The sequence below is a fragment of the Haemaphysalis longicornis genome, unplaced genomic scaffold, assembly GCF_048455015.1.
Source record: "Haemaphysalis longicornis isolate Haplotype H1 unplaced genomic scaffold, Haemaphysalis longicornis Haplotype H1 scaffold_6, whole genome shotgun sequence".
In the NCBI taxonomy this organism is placed as follows: domain Eukaryota; kingdom Metazoa; phylum Arthropoda; class Arachnida; order Ixodida; family Ixodidae; genus Haemaphysalis; species Haemaphysalis longicornis.
The window spans coordinates 63,261,279-63,285,479 of record NW_027526407.1 but is presented as its reverse complement, the minus strand read 5'-3'; the positions used below and the strand labels follow the sequence as shown (position 1 = coordinate 63,285,479).

The 24,201-nt window shown below is 44.4% G+C and overlaps 1 protein-coding gene across 1 annotated transcript; it reads left to right on the top strand.

Annotated features, from left to right (window-relative positions):
- Positions 1-23,605, top strand: LOC144141596 (venom metalloproteinase BumaMPs1-like). Its single transcript, XM_077673138.1, has 14 exons — positions 1-93; positions 2,272-2,447; positions 2,522-2,614; positions 2,800-2,923; positions 3,000-3,023; positions 3,938-4,074; positions 8,733-8,810; positions 8,887-9,011; positions 9,133-9,182; positions 10,170-10,278; positions 13,115-13,291; positions 17,108-17,252; positions 17,336-17,443; positions 23,366-23,605. Exons 1-14 carry the CDS (start codon positions 39-41, stop codon positions 23,390-23,392), a joined length of 1,428 nt encoding a protein of 475 aa, XP_077529264.1. The 5' UTR covers positions 1-38; the 3' UTR covers positions 23,393-23,605.
- The last annotated feature ends 596 nt before the right edge of the window (positions 23,606-24,201 follow it).

The window sequence follows — 24,201 nt, the reverse complement described above, 5'->3', positions numbered from 1 at the left end:
TGCCTACACTTATTTCAACTTTCTTAAATAAGAATACAATGCCCACACTCAGGCTTCTTCGATTCAGCCTGTTATGTGGAATGGTGGCAAGCGGTGAGCCGTTTATATCTCTGATCTTCTGCATTCTTTATGCGTTCTACTGAACCCCGCACCTCTTCAGCGGTTTTTGTTTAAATTTGCCTGGTCGCTCGCTTACGGGAAAAACTTGTACTAACTACAACAAAAATAACAATCAAGATACTGTGATTTAAGTATAAAATGCCTGCAGGAACATAAAACTTTACAATGTTGCAAGAAACATGCCTCAAATGAAGACAAAATTGAAAATAACGCGCCCAACACCTCAGCTTGTTCATGTGTAGTTGAGAAGGTAAATGTCAATAAATGGGAATTTTTGGAGCGAAATCTCTCCTATGTTACACCTTTATTCCTTCCCTTCTTTCTTTCTTTCTTGCCGATTCGCTTGGTCAGATATTCCCGCTGCGATACCACGTGACTACGCGAGCGTGAAACCACTGCTTTGCTCGCCCCTATCGCCCAGCGGTAGCTGGGCCGACTGCTTGTGCGCTTCAGCGCACGCGAACCACGTGACTAGGCAAGAGTTTAACGAGTGATACACCCAACCACTGCACTCAATGTTGTTCCAGGAATAAAACTACATAAATACGCGATTCACGGACCAGAAACCGATGCTTTGCTGGCGGCTTTCTTTGCCGACGCATGGTTCCACAGTGTCGACTTTTGATGGCGCACCGGTTGAGCTGGCCGTGCGTGCTCTTAAGCACAAGTGACATCATGAATGTGATCATCCCATTAATATAGCTCGACGGCAGGCTGCGAAATGTCAGCAAATGCAAACCTTCATGAAACACTGTGTGCATCGTGTTTTCTTTCGCTTGTGATAAATTGGTTTGGAAGAGTAAGGCCTGAGCCGTTTGTTTTTTTCTATTCGCTCAATGTTTACTTGCCGCGGCACATCTGATCGTCAAAAGGAGATTTTTTTTTATTTTCTGGCTTTGTGGATCCGTAGATTCAATATAATGCAAGTATCAATAAGATGCATCCTTTTAAACAAAGCTGTAGAAACGGAAACACATTCTCATCTGTTTCAGTGCTCTGTACTCGTTCATCCAAATCAGTACCGTTGTGTCCGACACTCACTATGGCATGGCGTGTTCCCATTTTTTACCAAGTCTTTGTGTATTTCTTACATCTATCATCAAAGACACGCTTTCTTGTGACATTCGGTGTGTCGACGTTGACACCGCCCATCTCTCCTTTCCAGGGAAGGTGGGTGTTTAAGTCCATCGAACTTCCAACGTCATTGCATTATTAATAGTTTCCTTCTTACACTTCGTTTCTCGACTGAACTATTTTAGCCGTCATCCCTTTGCTTCACCTCTAACGAATCCAACCTTCACGGTTCCTCGTAAGCGGTACCCGGCAGCTAACATGTGACCTGCTCCTTTCGGCTAGTTTCATACTTTTGTAGGTGGCGTTATAGCTATAGTTGCCGGCTGCATGCAGCGTCTTAGTTGTTGCACTGTTTTTCCCCTCAAGGAAGACGGCTTCATGATCTTGAGCTCCCGCTATGACACCTGATGTCATTACCCTTGACATAAACTATAAACAGCTGCCATTTATAATCTCTGTCCATTGAAATCAAACATGTTTTGAATAGACAGATATCGTCATTACAAACATGTGCATGCAGCGACAGAATGCAGCAAGGGCACAGACCTCCGGCTTTATATCATCTTCTGGTTTACTAGGCTGTACTGTGCTACATGAAATTATCTTCCACATAAACACACTTTACAATGTTATAATATGTTGTACTAACGCGATAAAATGCAAAAGTATTCTTGGCTACAATGCAATATTTTATAGCAGCCTTGTACCAGCTAGCTAAACAGACCGCGCACCCCACGCTAGGTGCATTATTAAGAAGAAATTGAAATCTCAATTTGTTCGAGTGGTATTTGGCTTGAACCGTGATTATTTGCACAATTTGGTAACTTACTGAAACGTGCACTGGGATTAGAAGAAAACTACAAAGCGTGTGATCGGTTAGTGCTACTCCCCCACCTCAGTTAACAAAGACATACTTTGTAAGGTGTAAATACGAAAGTTACGCAAACTTTTTGCGAACACTCTATATATTCCCTGTATTGTTAGTGTCTAATGCAGAATGAATTAGACAGAATTGAGAAAATACAAATAAGACAGCCAAATATAAGGAATGTTTTCTCTTTTCTTCCTTCATCATAGGTCGTGCCACGCATTCTTCTGTTGTCTACCCGGTGGTGCTTGAGGAAAGATCCGGTGAGGGTACCACAACAGTTAAAATCAATGAAGAAATCACACTAAATCTGGCACCATCAAAAGTATTCTCGAGGAGATTCGTTCTTTCAACCTCTACAAATAAGAATCTCTTTCACGAAGAAGTAGGTTTCCAGTCGTGACCCATTTTGGCCTTCTATGCGACTCTTTATGCACAATTTGCTCTTTTTCCCGCCAGTTTGACCCTTCAAATATCGCAAAACACATTTACCACGATGAATACAGCATGACAGCTGTTTCTATGCAGGATGTCAATGGAGCCCTCAAAATAGTAAGAAATATTTTTTGTGTGTTCTTCAATCTAAGAGTGAACATACAATAGTTAAATAGTCTCCTTGACGCATTTTCCTGTCCAATTTTGCAGAATTTGCCTCTGGCCGACAGGTACCAAACACGGTGTAAATAGGGACACTGACTATTCGCTGGTTTCTGATAATGTCCGCCCCTTTTTTTCAGAACGGAATAATAAATGACTCTTTCGGCATACAACCACTTGCGGTTTCAGAACACAATACGGCCGGTAAAATACCTCACCGACTATTTCGCCGAGAAAATATCTTTGGCGGAAGCCACGCGGGAGGTCAGCATTCTGCATTATGGTCAAACGTCTAATTAAATCGGCTACTGAACTCGCATTTTTTTGTTTTGCATTTCAGTGACTGCAAGATCTTTTGGAAACAGTAAGTATGTTATTACCCCTCTAGTATCTTCGCAGCTTAGTGGGAATACATGTCGGAGATCCAGCATTTAATTTCTACTTTTTATAGCGTACAGGTTTCAATGCAAAGTGTTCTTCGAATCCGAACTCAGAAGTTAAGGACAGCTGTCCTACTTCTGAAACCATGTGCAAATTATGCTCCTGTATTCAAACTAGGCATTTAAAGGGCGAATGTTGTACTTAAGAAAATAAGATAAGATGTGCGCCATTTCTGCGACATTTTGGGTGGTGTAGGGCATTTGAATGCAACATCACTTGAAGCTGAAAAATTGAAGGGCACCAAAAAATATATGAAGAGCGAAAACGAGCGCGGACTATATCAGCAACCTTTTTTGTTCGTCCAAGATGGGGTCATTTTAGCAATTGCTCCATCAGCTATTTGGCAACAAGTTAAGCAACGAGCAATCGCCGCTTGGCGATGACTTTCGCGAGTGTACGTCGCGACGGGGCATGAACACATATTTGCATGCTGGTGGATACAAAACGTTCTGAGAATAGTGAAATACAATTTCTTGAAAACTACATAACGCTCGCATAAACCCTGCCAGTGGGGTTCTTTGAGAATTATAAAAGTTCCCCGGCTTTTGTATAACTGCCGAAATAACATTTTTCTTCTAAACCTTCACGTAGAGCCAGGCCTGGCATGTGCATTTGTTTCATAAACACAAACTGTCTTGCATCCTACTCTTCCTTAGGGAATCAGTGATAGGGGTCCACCCTACGTCTGCTTTTATATCCGCACTTATGTGCTGAGTTTTACCTACGTTCAATATTACAGAACACAGTTTACGAGCATTTTTCTAAAGAACTGATGTTACCGTCAAGGATCTCACTTTCCCTTTAGTACAATGTATTTCGTTTTTTTCTGTTTTCCAGCCAGCCCACGTAACAAATTTCAAAGATATTCTAACGCTGCCACCCCCGAAGTTTACTTCTTGTGTGACACGGCGTTTTCAAAAACGTTCAACAATGACAGAGACATGATCACATATTTGGCAGTGATGCTAGCTGCGGTATGTTCTTAACACTTACGAATATACATTTGAAAATGGTGGGCGTTGCTTCCTCTAGACATGTCAAACACAAGCATAGGCAACCACACCAAATAATGTCTTGTACCAGCTTCTATTTGCTAGACTCTACAACCCTTTCAAGATGCCTAGTATGTTGTTTAAACTTGAGATTTATGAGTAAGTGCAATGTTTACAAACGCCCGATGGATTTTAACTGAGGGTGTAGTCGAACAACTGCAGTGACTGGGAATAACGAATGAGCTCCCTTGAGACCTCCTGCCAACCTCAACGTCAAAACTGACATTTGGACCCCTTTAGCGTGCTTTCCTCAACGTAGGTTTAAAATCGGACTCCGCCTGCCTCTTAACATCGTTGAAATTGTACTTTCACTTTACCTCGAATTCGCACATTTAAAGCGAAAAAAAAACATTTTCTAAGATGCTATAAAGCACTTTATTGAAGTCAACCGGTCACCCTATATATACATATCTTACAATACACCCGAACACTTTCTTCAACCATTAGCACTAACTTAATATAAGTATGTTTACAAAAATTGTTAAGATTTTTGTGTTCCTTGTTTTGAGGTAAGGTTGTGTTGGTAGGATGCGTAACTGTCCCGCCATATGTCGTCCAACTTCAACAAGACAAACGTGAGACAACTTCGTGCCCTCTTTTCCATGCATGAAAGCAACGTCGCAGATGCCTGAGTGCAAGAGAAATTCGCATTATAGCGTTGTTGACACAAGAAGTGGACTTAAAACGTGTCCACGGGAGGAAGGAAAGGAAAATGATTCGGCCAGTTCTTTGCTGGTATAACCGGAGGCTTATCTGCACTATTTCTATGCCCACATCTGCACTCGCGCTGCATGCTGTCGCTTAAGGTGTTGTCTCATTTTAAATACATCTGCAACTTTAGAACGTGCCTCAACATGTATCGTCCCTGGATCATCATAAGCATGTGGCAGTAAGTTAGCAGGTATCGTTGTAGGTATTGCACATTTCACTGATCGTCTGTAAGCTTTATTGTTCAAAAATTGACCAGAACAAAAGCCGTCACGAAGCGGTCACACGGCTGTCTATTAGTTAATCACGTCAGTTAAAGTTAAGGTACGGACGCAAAATGTATAGCTACTGCGTCACGTATCTGGTTAAATGTCCGCGCAGGGCCAATAGTCGTTAAACATCAAAACAACATTGCGTTAAACCTAACGTAATATTACGGCCGAACGAGCCAGCTAATGGGTTTTAAAATGAGACAGATGGCTAGTCAGTGCAAGATTGTCCACTGCATTAGAGTCCACGCAGCAAGAGGGCACGTAAGCCAGAGGGAGTGACTTCCGGGTGTTTTGCTATAAAGCATTAGCTACCCACTTTTGCTATAAAGCATTAGCTGACTCGGTAGGTCAAAAATCAGACGTCATGGTAAGCGAGAAATGTCAGACGAAACTGCCGACCGCGCAGAAGGAAAAGAAAAACCACCGAGTTAACAAAACGATTAGGTAAATTTGAGACGGACTGTATGCGGATGAAAACCAAGACTTCAAAATACCTTTCTAGCACACATCGCCAAAGTCGATATGGCTTTAGGTCACTAAATATAAACATCCTCGCTCTGTTATGGCCTTCGCCTTCAGAAAGTATGTTATATACGAGTAGTAAGCCTCCAAAAGTAATCTGACCATGCGAATAGCAGAAGAAGCAACTGGGCTGGCATAAAAAGAATAAAGCAGTTCCGCTCAACGCGAAAGCTGCCGGAAGTGCGTAGCAGTGATTCGCCGCTGTTTCCCTTGTGTTATTCTTGTGAGTACCTTGTTTTTATGCTGTTTGTGCAATTTTATTACATTTAGTAATGGACGTCACCTGTATAACATTGCCTGATACAGGCGGTGTTGCTCCTACGCTCCCGCACAGGGGCCGTAGCATTTTTTTTTTAATAATTTTAGATATCATCCTTGCGTTGATACCAAAATTACCTCAGCCCCTAAAAAGGCTTATAAGAAGAAACTGAATTGAGTTATTATTAATTCGTCGTAATTAATGCGTCACTTTATTGTTTTTCATATCTTTAATCGCGTACCTTTTTCCGGTCTAGCAACCGCAGCGCCCGTGGCAACGGCGCAAAACCCCCGACACTTTGAAGACGTCAGGCCTCGACCCCTTCCTTTAAAATCCTTACCCCATTCGGATCATTAAAAATTTATTATATTCCCCAGTCTCCCTTATATTTTCCCTTTCCTAGGCAAAAACTTTGCCAAGGCTTAAGATTTTGCCTTTGTACCCCTCCGTAAATAAACATAATGTTACCACCTGCGAAAGATGACGCGTGAGCAAAGCAAACACAGGTATGATCCTGCCTCTTAGAAGGCGTCAAGTTGCGCTTTGAGCTGTGAAGTTGTCAGCCGATGCTCGCAAATCGATGTACAATGAGAGTGACGTTCCTTGGCATGTGACAAGAATCAGCGCTACGTCATCGTACATTTGGGCCTACGCATAAGCGTAACAATTGTGGTTGGCCAAAAAGCCCAGTCATCCTAACAAACAGGATAAATGAGGAGACAAGGATGATGGCGCTAGTAAGAAGGCATCTTCTGTAATTGTACCACGACCCTCCCCCTTTCATCAAATTGCTAATGCGTCTTTCTCTTTGTTATTTCTCTGTCAAAGGCAACCAAAGTTCTTCCAAATAAATATACCCCTGAACAATTTTTAATTATGCAATTTTTCGCGCGCCTACTCACTCATTTTTTCAAACATTTCGCTTAAGAACACATATGCTGAAGCCTTACGTTCAGATCGTAGAATACCAGACATTCTTGTGTATAAGTAAAACAAACAAATTTCATTTAACATGCCCCAGTTTTCCACATCACAATGCTCTTAAGGCACCCCTCACCATACTATCTCATCGAGTGCTGACGAACATGGGGTGCAAAGTCAGCGCAAGCGTGTGGCTTACCAAGCGAGCACACTAAATTGTTATTGTTTTCGTAAAAACCACATGAATTTGTTCTGTCCAGGGTATATCGGAAGTAATGATGCTACCAAAATATACTGTCCAAAAGATTCTAGCAAGTGTTGAGTGCTGTGATCTGAAGCTAACAATGGTTTGTGATATCCCATTGTCGAATGAGATGACAAGAATTATACTAAAGTGAACATTTATTGGCGGTGTCTTAGCCAACGTGCTTTAACAATGAAAAGTATTAAAGAAGTAAATTACAATCCTCAGTGGAGTAATGCTGTTGTACATAGCAACGCCATTTTTCTAAAGTCATATGCTCTGATTAGCGTAACACGAAGACCAATAATTTATATTAAAACCGAAATTGGTCGATCCATCAAACTACTGACTATGCCTCGCCCGTCCTGGTAGTACGGGATGTTTAGGTCTGCACTTTAAAGGTGCCGAAAATTATTCGACCATTCTTCGCTCTTCCTCAGGCATTCGAACCTACCTTAAGGTGACCGGTAATTATCATCCCAAAGTATGGTTCAGCACGAGAGAGTGCCTGGAGACGAAACGTTCGTAATTGGCTAAACAAGGAGTGCTTTAGCTTAAAAGAGGGCTATTATGACCCTTTGCCCCCAACTGCACTGTCTAGCATATCGACCCTTCTGAAGCATGATCACACAGCTTCTAGCAGGAGCCTTGGCTCGCATTCTTAAGCGTCCTCCTGACGCATCCTAACCCATTCTCATATAAAGCAGCCCTCAAATATACCTCAACCACTGCGCCTAAGACACTAATACACAGGGCGCCTTAATCCTTCGCAGAGCAGTGCCAAGACGTAACTTGGACAGTGCTGAATGTGCGTAACTACGTGATATATGATGAAGTCTGAAAATTCGATCACAGTTAATAGATTTCAGCATTATGGCTTAAAAAGTAAAGTCGCAGTGGGAGACAGTAAACCAATACGAGGAGATGCAGAATATGGCTGAAGCTCATAGGCAGCCCGTGATAACCATACATTACCTACGGATAAAATATCTTGTTTCAGGTTATATTTCTTGTTTTCTGATGGTGCTTTGTATTATCTGAATCCTTTCGCTCGTCACATTCACACCGCTATTTGATAACTTCGAACAAAGTAAAGCACTGGAAAATAAACAACCATTGCCACGTTGAAAAAATTCCCTCGCACTTCCCCGAGGGGGAGAGCGTGTAAGTGCGACTGCACGGTTGTTGATTGCGCGAATACGGTGGATATCGTGATCTTAATGAGTAGTCGAGAGATTACACACACGCACACAACTACAAAGAAAGATATTTCCCTCGTTATTGCTGGTACCGTTGCCCGGTCCGCCATCATCGTTATCGAGATGCAGGACCAGCGACCGCTCTCCACGACGGCACGCGCTCGACTAATACCCTCCCGCGCCACGCGGCCGCTACACGAGCGCCCTCACGCGTCGGAATGCGGAGCGCCCGCTACGCTGAGAGCGGAGAGAGCGGAGAGCGGAGGAGGAGAGTAGCGCGCGCCCATCTCACCCCGTTGCTAGGGAAGACAAGGAGCGCGCGCACCCGCAGTTGTTGCTATGCGGACGACGGCGGCGGACGATTCAGTCTCGCTTAAGAAGTGCATTCGCACTTAAAACTTCTGGAATATCGACTTCGTTTTAGGCGTTTCATCAAGGCCTTTTTTTCTATCCAGGTCAACCTCCGGTTTCAGTCGATCCATGGATACGTAATAAAATTTCTATTTGTGGGCCTTCTGCGGCTTGACGCCAAGGTTGGTACATCTCCAAATGATCATTTTCGCGTAACAACTGGCACCAAGGACAGGTTGTGCGTCAATATTTTCACAGCTTGAAGAGGACTTCATGATGATGCATGGGAACTACATGGATGGTCAGCCTACTCTTCTGAGGATGATGATGTTCACCTACAACTTGGGATTGCAGGGAGCCGATATCAGGTACCTGATAACAGGGTACGTCTGGGGCTTCGGCACAGAGTCCCACACTTACTTAGGCTTTTCCGAGCAACATGTACTTATCTACTTACGGACTCTTTACATTGCTAAAATATTTGCGTAACATGTGTTTTTCTAGCCGTGACTTAACAGCGCCCTACGCTGGAAGAATGGACCGTTTCATAGCAGGTAAATCGCTTGCTCCGAACGTTTTAAAAATCAGGTGCTAACAAAAAAGTAACATTTTTTCGGAAAAATGCATTAAAACAGCAAGGTCACGAGCTGTTTTCAGCAGATGCCAAGCGTGAGCGTAGTATTCTGAGAAATGTTGGGAGGAGGGAGGGAGCAGTGAACGTTTATTGTGAGAAAAATGGAGGATGTTGCAGCCCTTCACTCGTGCGCAGGACGTCCTCAGACGATGATATCCTGGGCACGTGCAGGCATCTGCGCCTGGGAGATCAGCTGTAGGTGATAATCCAGGTGGAAGCTGATCAGCTCGCCCTCACACTGCTCTTGAAAAAGGTTAGGAAGAGAAAGCTAAGTTAGGGTGTGAGAGCACTTCCATAGCACATGATATAGAATGCTCAAACATGGACAGAATTTGTATATTGAGTAGAGCAGGGAGGGATAAATCTCATGCAGTCGAGTCCCGTACGGAAAAGTATTTGTCTGAATTTTCCGAATCACACTTTCCTAATTATTTCGTAGCTTTAGATTAGAGTGGAGAAGAATGCATGTTGAGCAAGGATGGGGTGGTACCGAGATGTCTTGGATCACTGACGTTTTGTATGGTCGCCCGAGCCGGCAGCTCCCAATGATGTCCGGAGAAAGAGCGCACGGGCAGACGCATTAGCTGCCTAGTTCCTTGGCAGGGATGCGTGACCCGTAGTCTACACAATATGAATATCGGCACCATGGCGCATTGTGTAGGGACCGTAAAGGCAACGGCAGTGATGAGACCCAAATTCCACAACTCTGACTAGTCTCTCGGATCATTGTAGCGTGGTGATACAGCTATACCATGCCCGCCTATTTTGAGGCTAACACATTACACTTTCAACTCGAAACACAATTCTATATATCGTTTCAATTTATATTATTTTGGGAAAGCCCATATACTACATATCTTCAATGGTGCTATTTATTACAGCCTGAATTGTTAATTTTACCATTCAGGTCTCGCCTATGTGGGAGGTCTTTGCTCCCTTGACGGCGTCGCCATCGGAGAAGACAGACCCGGGATGTACGCTGGAGTCAACATTATGGCTCATGAACTTGCTCACTCGTAAGATATTTTCATTGCCTTTTCTCAACAGAAAATATAAAAATGTAGAGGTGTGATAAATGGGGACATGGTATGACGCTATTTTAAAGCGGAGCTGTCAGCCCTCACTGATGATGTCCATTCGCGAAAACGCGCTGCAGGAAAGCCAACTTTCTCGGACAATAACGATGATCGTGGGTGAAGTGAGGGAAACTTAAAACGCTCCCCTAAGAAGCTTGACGACGGCTCCGTTATGTCACCTTCGATCAATGTTGATGTGCGGAAGAGAGAGAAGGGGAAGTAGGCGTCCGAAGGCGCCGGCATTATAGGCCTAACTTCACGTTCTGAGGTGAACGTCGACAGCCGTTACCCACAGCTCGACGTACGATGAGAATGTCGCTGTTCTGCATGGCTGTTACCCCAAGACGCGAGACCTAACGTCACATTTTGATGTTTATGACGTTAGGCCGAATGTCACATTTTGAGGTTTAACACGTTGAACCGGAACCCACTCAAAAAAGTACTCACTGTACGCCATGTAGCAGCTACCGATTCACGCCGCACACCCAAACCCCAGCGTTAGGCCTCCTGAGTGCATCCACGACAGTTTCTGCGGTTATTCTAGAAAATTAATGTATATCCCCAGAGTAGCACATACTCGCAGAATGAGATTGGCCAACCAAGAAACCCATCCCGAGAAATCTTCGCGATCAACCGTTGTTATTAGATGAAGGGGTGCATGTTTTTGGACGAGGGACAACAAAAAGAAGCATCAAGTCGAAACCTTCATTCTTGCTGTTTCCTGTTAGGTTTTATGGTGCACGACGAAGTGAGTTACACTTGTTTTTGTTTCAACGCAGCATTTGTATTGAAATAATTCGCACAATTTTATGGTGGTGCGGAACCGTGGTTCTATAACAGTAATGGCTATTTCAGCTTTGCAAGTGTTCTGAAGGCACTCGTGCTGAGGTACATGTTCTTTCATCTCTGAAAGCACGTTAGCATGTAATTGCTCATGTAGCAAATGACAGGCGTTCTTGACGTTGCTGAACAAAGTTGTATGGCAGAGGAATGTGGGCGAAGCGCTCAGGTACATACGTGGTATTTATTGTCTGTGACACTGGCAAAGATAGAAAGCGCTGAGAATTTTCTTAAACCTACTCCAGCTAACGTGGAAGAAAAGTTAACCGACAGGTCCCATTCACCAAAGCCACCGCTCAATCGCACACTTACTTAGCCACTCACTCACCAACCCAATCACTCACTCTCGCTAACATTTCCTCTAACCACCCACTTAGATGACTCAGTAATCAATGTTCTTAGGTGTGTTAACACTGCTGTGGGAATGTACATAAACAACGCAGATTGTAGGCGGGCCAGTTGGTACATAACTGAGTCACAAACAGCGCAGGAATGAGACGATAGGAAGATCACACAAACACGGCGCCGTGTTTGTGTGATCTTCCTATCGTCTCGTTCCTGCGCTGTTTGTGACTCAGGAATGTACATAAATTTTGGCATAACATCAAACAGCATCCTATCAATGCTGTCAACGATGTTGATAACCTTCCCGATTATTTGTCCCTATTTTAAAATCTCCCGGTGGCGCAGTAACATTTTTCAACATTCGTCACCATCACCAGACCCTAATTAAGCATAGGCGAAACCCCATGTGACAATAATTAACAGTGGGAATATCTATCTTTTTACTGGCAAGAAGAAAACTCCGTATTCATTCACCATTATATTTTGAACTGTCACCCCAAACTCGTGTCTCAAAGCCTCCTAATCACAGTACCGTCTCTTTTGCACACTTGTACGCTTTGGGTGCGACCCAGCCATGGTGGGTATGGATACAAGGAATTCATTAATCTTGCAGGCTACCGCAACATCCCAAAGATACAGTACACACAGCGACCTTTGTAATGAATTCTAAACAAGTGCTCGCAACCCTCTAGTTAAAAAAATTTAATCAGGATGATACTGAGCTGATACAAGAATCACTTAAAAAATATTTTGTATTTAAACAGTATCTCAAGATAAACAAATCCTGAAAATTTAATCACAATGAAAGAAAATCGATTTAAATACAAACGCTGGATACTCTTTGTGACAGTACCAAAGTAAAGGCAGCTTAACTTTTGCCATAGGAGGAACTTTTTTCTAGCGAGTAAATTTTATGTAGATTTCAAATACTAAAAGGCTAGTGCTTCTGACGTTGATTGCAAGCTGCAGTACCCCAAAGATTCGCAGGTGATCTGGGTTTACTGCATTCATGACCATGAGTGAGGACTGATATACGGCGGACACGTACTTCAGATAAACTTCGTCGATTTAAAATCAAGCAGTCAAATTAACACTTTGATACGTATCATTTTCCGCATTAAAAACACCCCCGTGAGCACCAATTTTTACCATGTAGATACGGTACGTTGCGGTAAAAAGTCTTGTACTTTATAACAGCAATATTGCGGTAGCTTTGCTCGCAAAATGTCACAACGTTGGCAAGAAACCATTTCAATTTTTACACGTTCCGCCTATGCCAGCAAGCCATTTTCATTTAACGTTTCGAAATATTGTTTAATAATATGAGCACCAAATTTTAACGGCAATGTTTTACTCTATTGACTTCTTCAGGAATAAAATAGTGCTGTGGCTTTACACCAACCACGGTAATGTTTTTCTCCTTTCTTTCTGAGCTCGTGACTACGACACAGAACAGTGAAGTGTTATATCAGACGCAACAAAAAACACTAGGCTCACAAGTAGGTGCATGGTTTAGGTTGCGCTTAGTTCTTATGTGCCGGGGAGAATTTCATGGAGTGTGCAATGTTTTCTGGTCACGTGCGTATTTTAGACTGGGATGTGTGCACGATGGAGAAAAAGCCCCACCAAGTATTCCGGGCCATAAGGGATCGATGACCGATGAATGTGCAGCGCGACACGGATACATTATGAGCTACCACAACGAAGACAAGCCTAACCGCTTCAAGTTTTCCCCTTGCTGTCAAGCTCAGATAAAGCTTTTTCTGCGGTGAGTGTGCTTTTTGCGCTTCAATGCATACTTGTTAACAGAAAAAACAAGCCTCCGCTCTCATGAAGATAGGTAAACATGCATGTCAGGAGATGACAGACGACCCAGCCTAGTATGTGGAGGATTTGGCAACGTTTTGAGCAAAGGGGCGTCTGGCTGTAAAGGCGCAGGGCTATTATTGAGAAAAACAGCACTTGAGGAACACCGAAGCGGCCGAAACTTCAAACATTTGTTCGCGCAATTCTGCACAATGGTGTGAAATTTCTTGTATACTCTGTCTTCGAAAGTTGCTTCCTGGGGTTACGAATTATGATGTTCCTGTAGAGGAAACTTAGTAGGAACAACCTTTAAAAGTGGTTATGCACACGGCACGCAGTTTTCTTTTTTGCATATCAAATGTGCAGAAACATTTTCCTTACCACAAAGTATTTTTATTATGTAGTGGTGAAAGCAATGCCATGTCACCCAATGATGCCCTTAAGCGAACCCAAAATTACTCCAACAAAAGGTAACCCTAAATTTTACGTCAATTAAAAACACATATCGTCATCGTCAACAGCCTACTTAAGTCTACTGCAGGGAGAAGGCCTCACCCACTGACTTCCAACCACTCGTGTCCTGCGCCGCTTGAGTCGACCGTTGGCCACAGACTTCACCTATTTCATCCCTCCATCGTCTAATTGGCCTTCCCTTTCTTCTAGACGCATCTCTTGGTATCCCTTTCGTTACGCTACTTGCCCGAAGGTTGTCTCGTTCGTCTCACTACATGGCCAGCCCAAGTCCGTTTCACCTTACTTTAACTATGACATTTTCTACTAAATTTCATTCCCTGATCCAGGAAGCTCGATTCCTGTCCCTAAGTGTTACTTCTACCATTATTCCTTCGGTGGCCTATTGAGGAGATCTAAGCTTAGTTTCAGTTATTTAGTAAGGCGCCAAGTTTCAGCTTCGAATGTCATAACCGGCAGTATGCACTAGCTATGTATTTTTCGTTTGAGTGATAAAGGTAGCTTACTTTTCATTATTAGGGAATGCTCGACGAGCGCTCCCCAGCCCATACCTATTCTGTGCCGAATTTGTCTCTCTCGTAGTTGGTGTCAGCAGTAACCATCTCTCCGAGGTACTTATACTACTTTACTTCCTTTAGCATTTGGTTCCCTAAGTTTAGGAGGGCGCTTTCGGTATGCTTATTCCTTAATACTTTAAGTTTGTTCATATTTATTTTTATCCCCATGGCCGCGCTTTCTCATTGTAGTTCCTCAAGCCTTTGTTACCGGTGTTCTGCAGTCTCACTCAGCTAGAATAATTTCGTCTGCAAGTTTCAGATGACTCACGTGTTCTCCGTAAATACTTAATGCTGTGTTTTCCCAGTCTATCTTTCTCAATACCCTCCTCCAATGATGCAGTGAGCAGTTTTGACGAGATATGATCTCCCTGTCTTCCTCCCTTTCAGATAGGAAAATTGCCGCTTTGCTTGTGAAGTGTTATCCTGCCCTTACATCCCTTATATATGCCGTCTGGAAGTCTTATATCTTCTATTCTCTGGTTTGTAATGCTTTTAGCAAGGCTGTGGTGTGTACTGAGTCAAACGCTTTTTCATAGTCTATAAATGCCATGTAAAGAGTTTAGTGTATTCCGCGGATTTTGATATTACTTAATCGACAACATGATGTTGTCAATGGTTGAGTACCATTTTCTCAACCCAGCCTGCTCTCTGGGTTATTGTGAATCCACGCTGTCAACTATGCGGCCAACTATAACTTTGGTAAACAGTTTGTGAACAACGGAGAGTAGACTGATGGGTCTGCAGATTCTTAAGGTCCTTGGTATCTCCCTGTTTATAAAACAGTATAATGTCGACGTTTTTCCAGAACATGGGCACTTTTTGACTCTCTAAACATTCCTAAAATTGCACAGCTAGCTTTTCCAGTACAATATATCCTCCCTCCCTCAAAATGTTTACGATTATACCGTCCCCACCTGCAGCTTTATCTCTTTCCATCCTAAGAGCCTTTTTCTACTATCTCTTTAGTGACTAGTGGGACATGGTTAGTTAAGCTTATACTCTCGGTAGTTTCTCCTTATCTAGCGTAGCTGTCACAAAGTCTGGTGTAGAACCGTTCTGCTACCTTTATTGTTTTGTCTATGTTGTGCGTACTCTTACCCTGCTCGTCCCTGAGTGCGAACATTCCTTCTGTGCCGACCGCTACCTTCCTTTTAGTTGCTTCGCAACTTTTGTTTTCTATTTGCGGCATTTTCTCGATGACTGCCACGTTATATGCGCTGATGTCGTTTCTTGGGCTTCTGCTTCTGTTAACCAATTAAGTCAGCTCTGCTAGTTCAATTTGATCCACCGTACTTGACACTTTCATGTTCTTACGTTTCGCAACTACTTTCTTCCTGTTTTTAGTTAGTTTTCCAGTTTGGTTTCCGCATTCTCCTTCTCCTACAGCTGTGGCAAATTCTGGGATTGACGTTGTTAGATCGTCATTTACCATGTCTGAACTATCCTCGTTCTCCTCGTTTAGAAGCGCAAATTTGTTTTGAAGAGTATTTTAAACTCCTGCGCCCTGGCTCTGACTGACTCCATGCGGAGTTTCTTACTTTTCACGAGTTTCATTCGTTCTCTTTTGAGATCCAGCTTAACATTTCTTCTAATCATCCCATTATTGCTATGATCGCTTACTTAGCCCCTCTATATCTTTAACAGTACCTGGGTTGTCACTTAAAATGGAATCAATTTCGTTCTTTGATATACCACCGCGAGTTTTCCATGTCCATGCCCAATTATTTCTTTTGTTGAAGAATGTGTTCCCCCACTACGGGTATTTCTCTCCGCAAATCCCACCGGGGTATCTCCTCGCCCGTGGCGATTGTCTACTCCAATGTTTCCCAATGTCCATTCTCTCATTTGCTTTTCACAGACTTTTGCATTAAACTCTCCCATCACAATCCTGAACTGTATTATTCCCTTCTTCATAGCTGATTACAGGTCCTCGTAGAAATGTCTACGGCTTTCTCATCGTAGTCAGTTGTTGGTGCGTAGGCTGTACTATCTTTAACCTGTATCGCTCATTTAGCTTGATCTCAACGGCTCCGACTCTTACTTAAATGGGGGAAATTGCTTCCATGTTCCCTACTATTTCTCTGTGGATTAAAAATCCCAGTTCGCGTTCTTCTAGTTTTGGAGTCCACTGTAGCAAAGAATATGCCCATTAGTCAGCTCCATGAAGCCATCTGATGTTCTTCTAACCTCTCTTAACCTTATTAAATCCCACGTAACGTCAGAGAGCTCCTCTAGTGGTACAGCTAAGCTTCCCTCGCTAGACAGAGTTCGTGCGTTGAACGTTGCTATGGTCGAGTTCCAAAGCCGGCCTGTCCGGACCCAGAGATTCTTAGCACCCTCTTCTGTAGCGCTTGCCTGGCCTCCGCCTTGGCCGGTTTCTCTACAGCTGCTGGGGCAGCAAGCAAACAAAACGTCTATTAACACCGCATGTCTATATAACCCTGTTCTGCTTCCCACACCGTCAGCTTTTCTCATAATGTTGTTGTTTACTCGAAAGTCGTAACTACTCGTACTGAGGAAATACGTTTCATGGCCAAGTTTCTGATACAGTAACGTAATTGTGCTCTTGCCTTTTAACGTAATTGAGCGCTCTTGTGTTGTCTTTTCTAGACCCAGTCTATTTTTGCGCTGAACTGTACATAATAAGGTTTTTGATGTTTTTTGTGCAATATTCACGCTTTCTAAAAAGAAAGTCCCTCATAAAATCTGTGTGCTCCAAATAATATTTTGCCTTGTGAAACTCTTTGCAGCATTGTATCTGATGTGTGCATCATGAATACCTTCAACGTGACGCAGTGGGTCCGAAACAACGCATTTCTACCGGGGCACTGGTTGTCTCCCTACAAATTTTGCCTGAAATCGCAACCACACCTACGACTGGCTTCCACTTACACTGTGAGTTCTTCCCTCTTTCCTTCTCTGAGGCTTCAATGGGAGAACGACGCTCCTGACGCAGAGCATAACATCATTTATTACAGATGACAGCAGATACAAACTGCAAGTTGAAGTGTGAATACCACTTCGGTGCATACAAACATGCAATCTCACACGATGCGTTAGACGGTATGCTCTGTGGTCCATGGAAAGTAAGAACTTTGAAATGTTTCCCCCATATATAACTAGTGGCCAGAAGCCAGTTTTGACATTTGTTGCGTATTCTCACGGGGCGTACAGTTACTGCTTCATTCATCATTCAATGGGCCCTTCTAGGTGAAATAATTGGTGAGGCTGGAGTAAAAATACACCTAACGTGCATGAAAGAAGGTCGTACATTTCTGTCTGTACAAATGCCCACGTGCTCCGTCACCGACTGCAAGTTATGCAAGCCCTAAGAGGGGTTCAACAAGTGAAGTAGGAATTCTTCAAATCTTCCTATTCTGGTATAAGGTCACAGCTAAGCCCTACTGTTTTGTACAAAGAGCAGCAAATATACCGCATAAGCAAACAGGCAAAATAAACGTTCATAAAAAAACAGGTGCCTATTAACAAGCTTCATACGAAGCTTGTGAAAATATGTAATATGAAAATATGTAACCCAGAGTTATACTCACGCGACTTCATGGTGATTTTTATGAATAAATTTTATTCCAAAATATCGTCTTTTATGAGGACGTCGAGGCATCTGAAATAAACTTTTTGTTGTTAATACAAAGGCGGACTCCCTGGCAATTGAGCGTGCAAAGAAGGCTTACTAGTTATCGGTGCTAGTTTCGATAACTTCATCCATGTGCAAACGTACTTGCAGTACAGAATTAAAAATATATGCGCAGCAAAAGTGGTAGCTCCAAGAAAGAGATTCGTTCTGTGCGTACAAAATTATTGCAGCAGTTACGCGACATAAGCAATCTGCTTTCTCTGAGAATATAAAACCCTGGAACTTGTATAAAACCCCCGAACATGTACTCCGGGCCGTTGCCGACGGCCCTAGTGACTCCCTACCCTTCACCCCGCCCCCAACCCTGCCCACGCCTCTCTTGACATACGCCGACATCCTCTCCCACTTTAGGCTACAGCGACGGAAATACCCACCTCCTCACCACACTGTCTCCAGGACCGACGCAGTTACGCTGCGCAAGGCAGAGACCAACACCTTCCCCCCCAATACACTCTACCACGCCATGTTCCCTACCCAATATCCAGCCACATGTCAGTTTTGTCCAAACATGGGATCTATCTACCACATTAGCGTAGAACGCTCCAACACTCCTACCCAACCGCCACTCCCCAGCATTACCACAGAGAAGTGGGTGGAGTTAATGTCCAGCTCCGACCCCTCTACCCAGCGCATGCTGGTAGAGAGGGCAACGCGAGCGGGTCACCTCCAAGGCATCCTGGACTGAGGGCGGTCGCCCTAACATCTCACCGGGCGGTCGCCCTAACATCGAGCTTGCTGTCTTGAATAAAGTTTATTCAATCAATCAATCCAGGGCAGACAAAGTGTTTGCTAGAAAACAATAGCTCTTGGACTTGTGTGCCAAGTGCGTGGTTTTTTCAACTTCAGAGTAAAGTGTTTGCAAGTCAAGCGAGAGCAAAACAAAGATGATATATACGCAGCAATATACGCAGGGCAGCGAGAACGCGGGCAGTGATTGGGTGCGAAAGGTAATAAAAGAGGAAGTTAAACCTCGGTTTCTGGAGGGCGCTCGGTGTCTAGCATTTTTTATGCGTGTTTGAGCGGTTATCTGTTGTGGATCTCCAAACTGGACCTATGTGGCGTGGTTCGTGTTTGTTTCGTCTGCGTCACACGTTTCGGAGCCACGGTCATCGACAAACCGAAGAATTTGGATTTAGCGGCGAAAGCTCGTTATATGCGATGGGTACAGGCCGGTGAAACGATTTCGGCTGCATTTCTCACAGCATTTTTACGCGCGGTACTCCGCATCAGGCCTCACGTAAAGGCGAAGGCAGCGCGGCCACGGCCCAGCCGTACCGGTGCGTGTCGTGTGCCCAGCGGCTTTCTTGCACGGCTCAAGACGAGGGGTGTTCTGATACCAAAGGCGACGGCGCTGAGGGCCTCCAGAGAGAATTTGTGCGTGCGTGAAGTGAAAGAAAAACTCCCACCTACCCTCGCGGGAACCCCTGTGTAGATGCGACGCAAAGGGGGTTCACGTTGCAGCGTTGGACAGCGGAGGAACGGCGCTGGAACGATGGAGCGGAGCGGCGCAGGCACCGCGTTTTATAGCGCGCATAACGGTGAGGGGACGCGCCGGCGCCAGTGCGTCTGCCGCGGCTATGACGCAACACAATCCAACACAATCCACTTTAATCCAATCCAATCCAAATCCAATCTAATCCAATTCAATCCAAGCCAAGCCAAGCCAAGCCAAGCCAAGCCAATCTAATCCAAGCCAGTCCAATCGAATCCAATCCAATGCCCCTCGCGAGGGAGAGTTCGCTATCGGAGAGGAGAGGGGGTGAGCGGTGGAGAGCAAAGCTGGCGCGGCGAGGAGGATGGGGGAGGGGCGGACGCCGACAACAACGACGCCGACGCCGGATGGAGGGACAAGGCGGGTGAATGAGATGCGTGGCATCTAAAAATATCTCACCGTCGTCGGAATCAAACCTGGATTCGTCGCGTTAAGAAGCTGACACCTATCCGATTGTCCCATTCTGACAGGGTTGAAGCAGTTTGTATTTAGAGAGGGATGCATTCCCCTATTGTATGCCCCTAAATACGGTGGTGCTGCGGTATTGATAGTTCATTTTACTGCAAAAATGCGAATTTTATGCATGCGCAGTATGCACTACAGTTTGTATGTATACTTTTTACGTGACCTGTATATTAAGGGGCACGGGCCCTGTCAAGCCGCTTTATTGTCTTTTTGTCCGTGCTTCGGACATCTGTAAGTGTGTGGATGTCAAATAAAGAGATTGATGGAACAGATTGCATGGACGGGAAAAATTAAACAGAAAAATCATCCACCGCTTCGTCTAACTACGACGATGGTTGAACGCGAACCTTGCTTCCTGCGAAATAAAATGCCGAAGGGTCAAAGTCATAGCCGCTGCGATCAAAAGTCCAGAATGCGTGCTAGTCAAAGTCAAAGCTCAATGAGTGAAAGTCCAAACCATCTGTGAATAAAAGTCTAAACTGGGACAATAACAAAGAAATCACTCACAAGAAAGCTTCGCGTTCAACCATGTCGTTAGACAGAGAGTTGCATAATTTTTTTTGTACTGGAGGAATGCCAACAGGGTCCTTTAGAATGCCAAGCGAAAACATAACCCCTGGACCACTACAGTCTATGACTCTAGGAGACAAAAAGTGAACCTAGCAAATGGGTTGTAGGTTTTGACTGGAAACTTCTTTTTATGTACTCAGTTATACAGAAGGAATTCGGGCATGGTAATTACACAAGTCGCCGTTAGGTGAGAAGGAAATTACGGTTCTGTGTATAGCGTATATGGTGGCTAATAAGGCCACTTGACTAAGCCTGTGAGTCACTGATTGATTGTAGGGTTAAAAGCGCCTACACAACGCAGGCGATGAGGCGAGCCATAATGGAGGGCTCGCCTCATCTGGGGATCTTTATCGTGCGCCGAAATCTCGCACACACGGGCGTTTTCGCTTTTCGCCTCCATCAGAAAAGCGGCCGCCGCGGTCAAAAATCGAACCCGCCTCCTTGTGCTCAGCAGCATAACGCTTAGCCACTGAGCCACCGCGGCGGCTGCCTCTGAGTCGCACTGTCCGAAACAGTAAGAAAAGTTCGCAAAGAGGAAAGAATGATTATGCTAAGGAACACATCCGCACATCTGGACACTTGCCACTGCGGGCTCCATATTAAAGCCAAGCTGTTAGCCTCTGGTTGGTCGGAAATTTTTTTGTCGTTATAAGCAAAAAACTCCCACCTCCCCTCGCGGGAACCCCTCTGTAGATGCGACGCATAGGGGGTTCACGTTGCAGCGTTGGACAGCGGAGGAACGGCGCTGGAACGATGGAGCGGAGCGGCGCAGGCACCGCGTTTTATAGCGCGCATAACGGTGAGGGGACGCGCCGGCGCCAGTGCGTCTGCCGCGGCTATGACGCAACACAATCCAACACAATCCACTTTAATCCAATCCAATCCAAATCCAAATCCAAGCCAAGCCAAGCCAAGCCAAGCCAATCCAATCCAATCCAATCCAATGCCCCTAGCGAGAGAGTGTTCGCTATCGGAGAGGAGAGGGGGTGAGCGGCGGAGAGCGCAGCTGGCGCGGCGAGAAGAATGGGGGATGGGCGGACGCCGACGACGACGCCGGATGCAGGGACAAGGCGAGTGAATGAGATGCGGTCGCATCTAAAAACCCAGGCATGACCCAGCCGTCCTCGCCGAAGACGCCGAGCACATGCGCCAGGCTAATCACGCGTACAGCATAGAGCTCAGTTTTTTTGGAAAAAAAGAAACACCGAAGAAGCATCGATGATTTGATTGATTGATTGATTGATTGATTGATTGATTGATTGATTGATTGATTGATTGATTGATTGATTGATTGATTGATTGATTGATTGATTGATTCTAGGGTTTAACTCACCGACGCAACGCAGGCGATGAGGCACGCCGCAGTGGAGGGCTCCGGATTAATTTTGACCCCCTGGGAATCTTTATCGTGCTCCGAAGTCTCGCGCACACGGGCATTTTCGCTTTTCGCCTCCATCACAAAACCGGCCGCTGCGGCCGGGAATCGAACCCGCGTCCTCGTGCTCAGCAGCGCAATGCCTTAGCCACTGAGCGACCACGGTGGATCAAGCATCGAAACCGCCTGATGGATAATAAAGTGCCTGTGAACTAGACCCCGCCTCCTCCCCCTGTGTTGCTGGTAAAGGTTAGGTTTCCAGCTCCTGACGAGAACGGAAGTGGTTATTCATGGGCGAGCGTATGCGTCAGGCTAGGTAAACGTTAGCATTTTCAGCCAGAGATGCCAAGCGCAAGCGACAAGCCCGTCAAGACGACGAGGAACATTGCATACCCGCCCCCCTCCCCTCATCAATATCTGCAGTGGCGTAGAACCGGTTCGCTGAACATCCCCTATCGCAGGGCGGATTGGCGGCCTTTAATGTTTATAGCAGGAACATGCTTTCTTCCGTGCAAAACGTTCAGAATATTAACGGGTGTGGTTTATACGGCGATACTTTGAACCGTCTACATAAACAGCAGCTCTGAAATACGCCGGCACGCACAATACCGGCATACTCGTTCCATAGTCCAAGACTACTGCTTATGCATTCACTGTGTAATAAGCGGCGCTTAGGTGTCAGCGTCTTTTTTTCAGAGTAACGTTCACAAATACTACTAATCCAACCGTACTTCTCGCTGGGAATTTTCACTCTTATTAGACACATCGGGTTTCGCCAAATTTAGGTACCCGTGTATTCTACTGATTGAATTATTAATGTTTTTGAACACCGGGAAATGACTGTTTTTTTTTTCAAAGCGAAGCTTCTGTTGTAGTCATGATGAATACAGAACTCACCATACACCTGCAAAGGTGCGTTCATGGGTATTGTTCTTGGCCACATGCTAATCCACGGCCACGTGCTAATCCACGGTTGTCCGTGTATAAAGTCACACAATGTTTTGCTTCCATAAAAATTGGCAAAAGTTGACTTAAGCAGCTTGTTTTTGAAATTTAAATTGAAATGGCGTTACTTCTATTAAATATACTCGATTTAACGAGAATTGTAAGCCCGTAAAATCATCTATTGGTTCCACGTGGGTCTGAGCAAACGTCTCGATGGTATTTTTCCAGGCATACACAATTGGAAGATTAATTTCCCGTGTATTTAGTGTGTTACAAGTATTTGTCCTTTGAATAAGACGCTATTTTTACTGGTATCTGCCTGTTTCTAAAACTGCATCATTATTTTCGTCAAATTCATTTGCCCTTACTTGCGTCTTTTCTCCAAACATTGGTGTCACGCCGGGTGTTAAACAGGCTTTTTATCAACTGGTGATCTTTAGTTATCCCTAATTTGTACATATTATTCACCAACTAATTTTTCTGTCACCGAAAATTTTATTTTTCAGAGGTGCTTCAATGGTGCTTGCATCTGAAATTGACCACCAGGCATGTTTGCACATTGAAGCAGAAAAATATTGATGTGTTGCGTGACTGACTGCTGACCATGAAAGTGGAACAGCCTATGCATTTGTCTTCGTTTCAGTAGGTTAATTCCCTCGCTCTGACATTTTACAAGATGTCTATTATTAACTAAAAATGCAGGCATCGCCAACATCAAGACCATAACGTGATTTTACTGCGCTAGAAGCCCGACAGCTCGGAAATTATATAAACTGCATGTCCAATGAAAGTCCAATGATGGGAATAAAGTGTAATATGAACTTTCTCTGTTGACGTGTACTCGTTGGCGAATCCAGATGGAGCCGGATGTCCTGACCCTTAATTCTTGAATTTATACCCCAGAAAGCCTTCAGGTCGTTAAAAACTCTAGTTGAGTATTTTTTGTATTTCCTGTATTTTTTGGTTTTCCGAAATTTCTGTGAATAAAAAGTATACTACCATACCCTCCTCCTGCTCCTCCTCTTCCTCCTCATCATCATAACCAACAGCATCATCATCATCACTGATAGAAGCCGACCTCCCTTAGAAGAAATCCTCGAACCGCCCCTGGGGTTATTTTATGCCTTTACCTAAGAATGGTGTCCTGTAGCCGTGTATTAAGGTGCCCAAAAAGTTTTGCAAGCCAATCCGGCCGGTTCAGTTCCTGGTCTTCTAACACATCACAGAGAGGGCACCAGCCGAAATAACAATGTTCGTTTTTGTTTATACAATACTGCTGGTCTGCTACTTCTGGGTATTCACTACAGGAAGTTAATATCACTTAGGTCCTCCATTATGATGT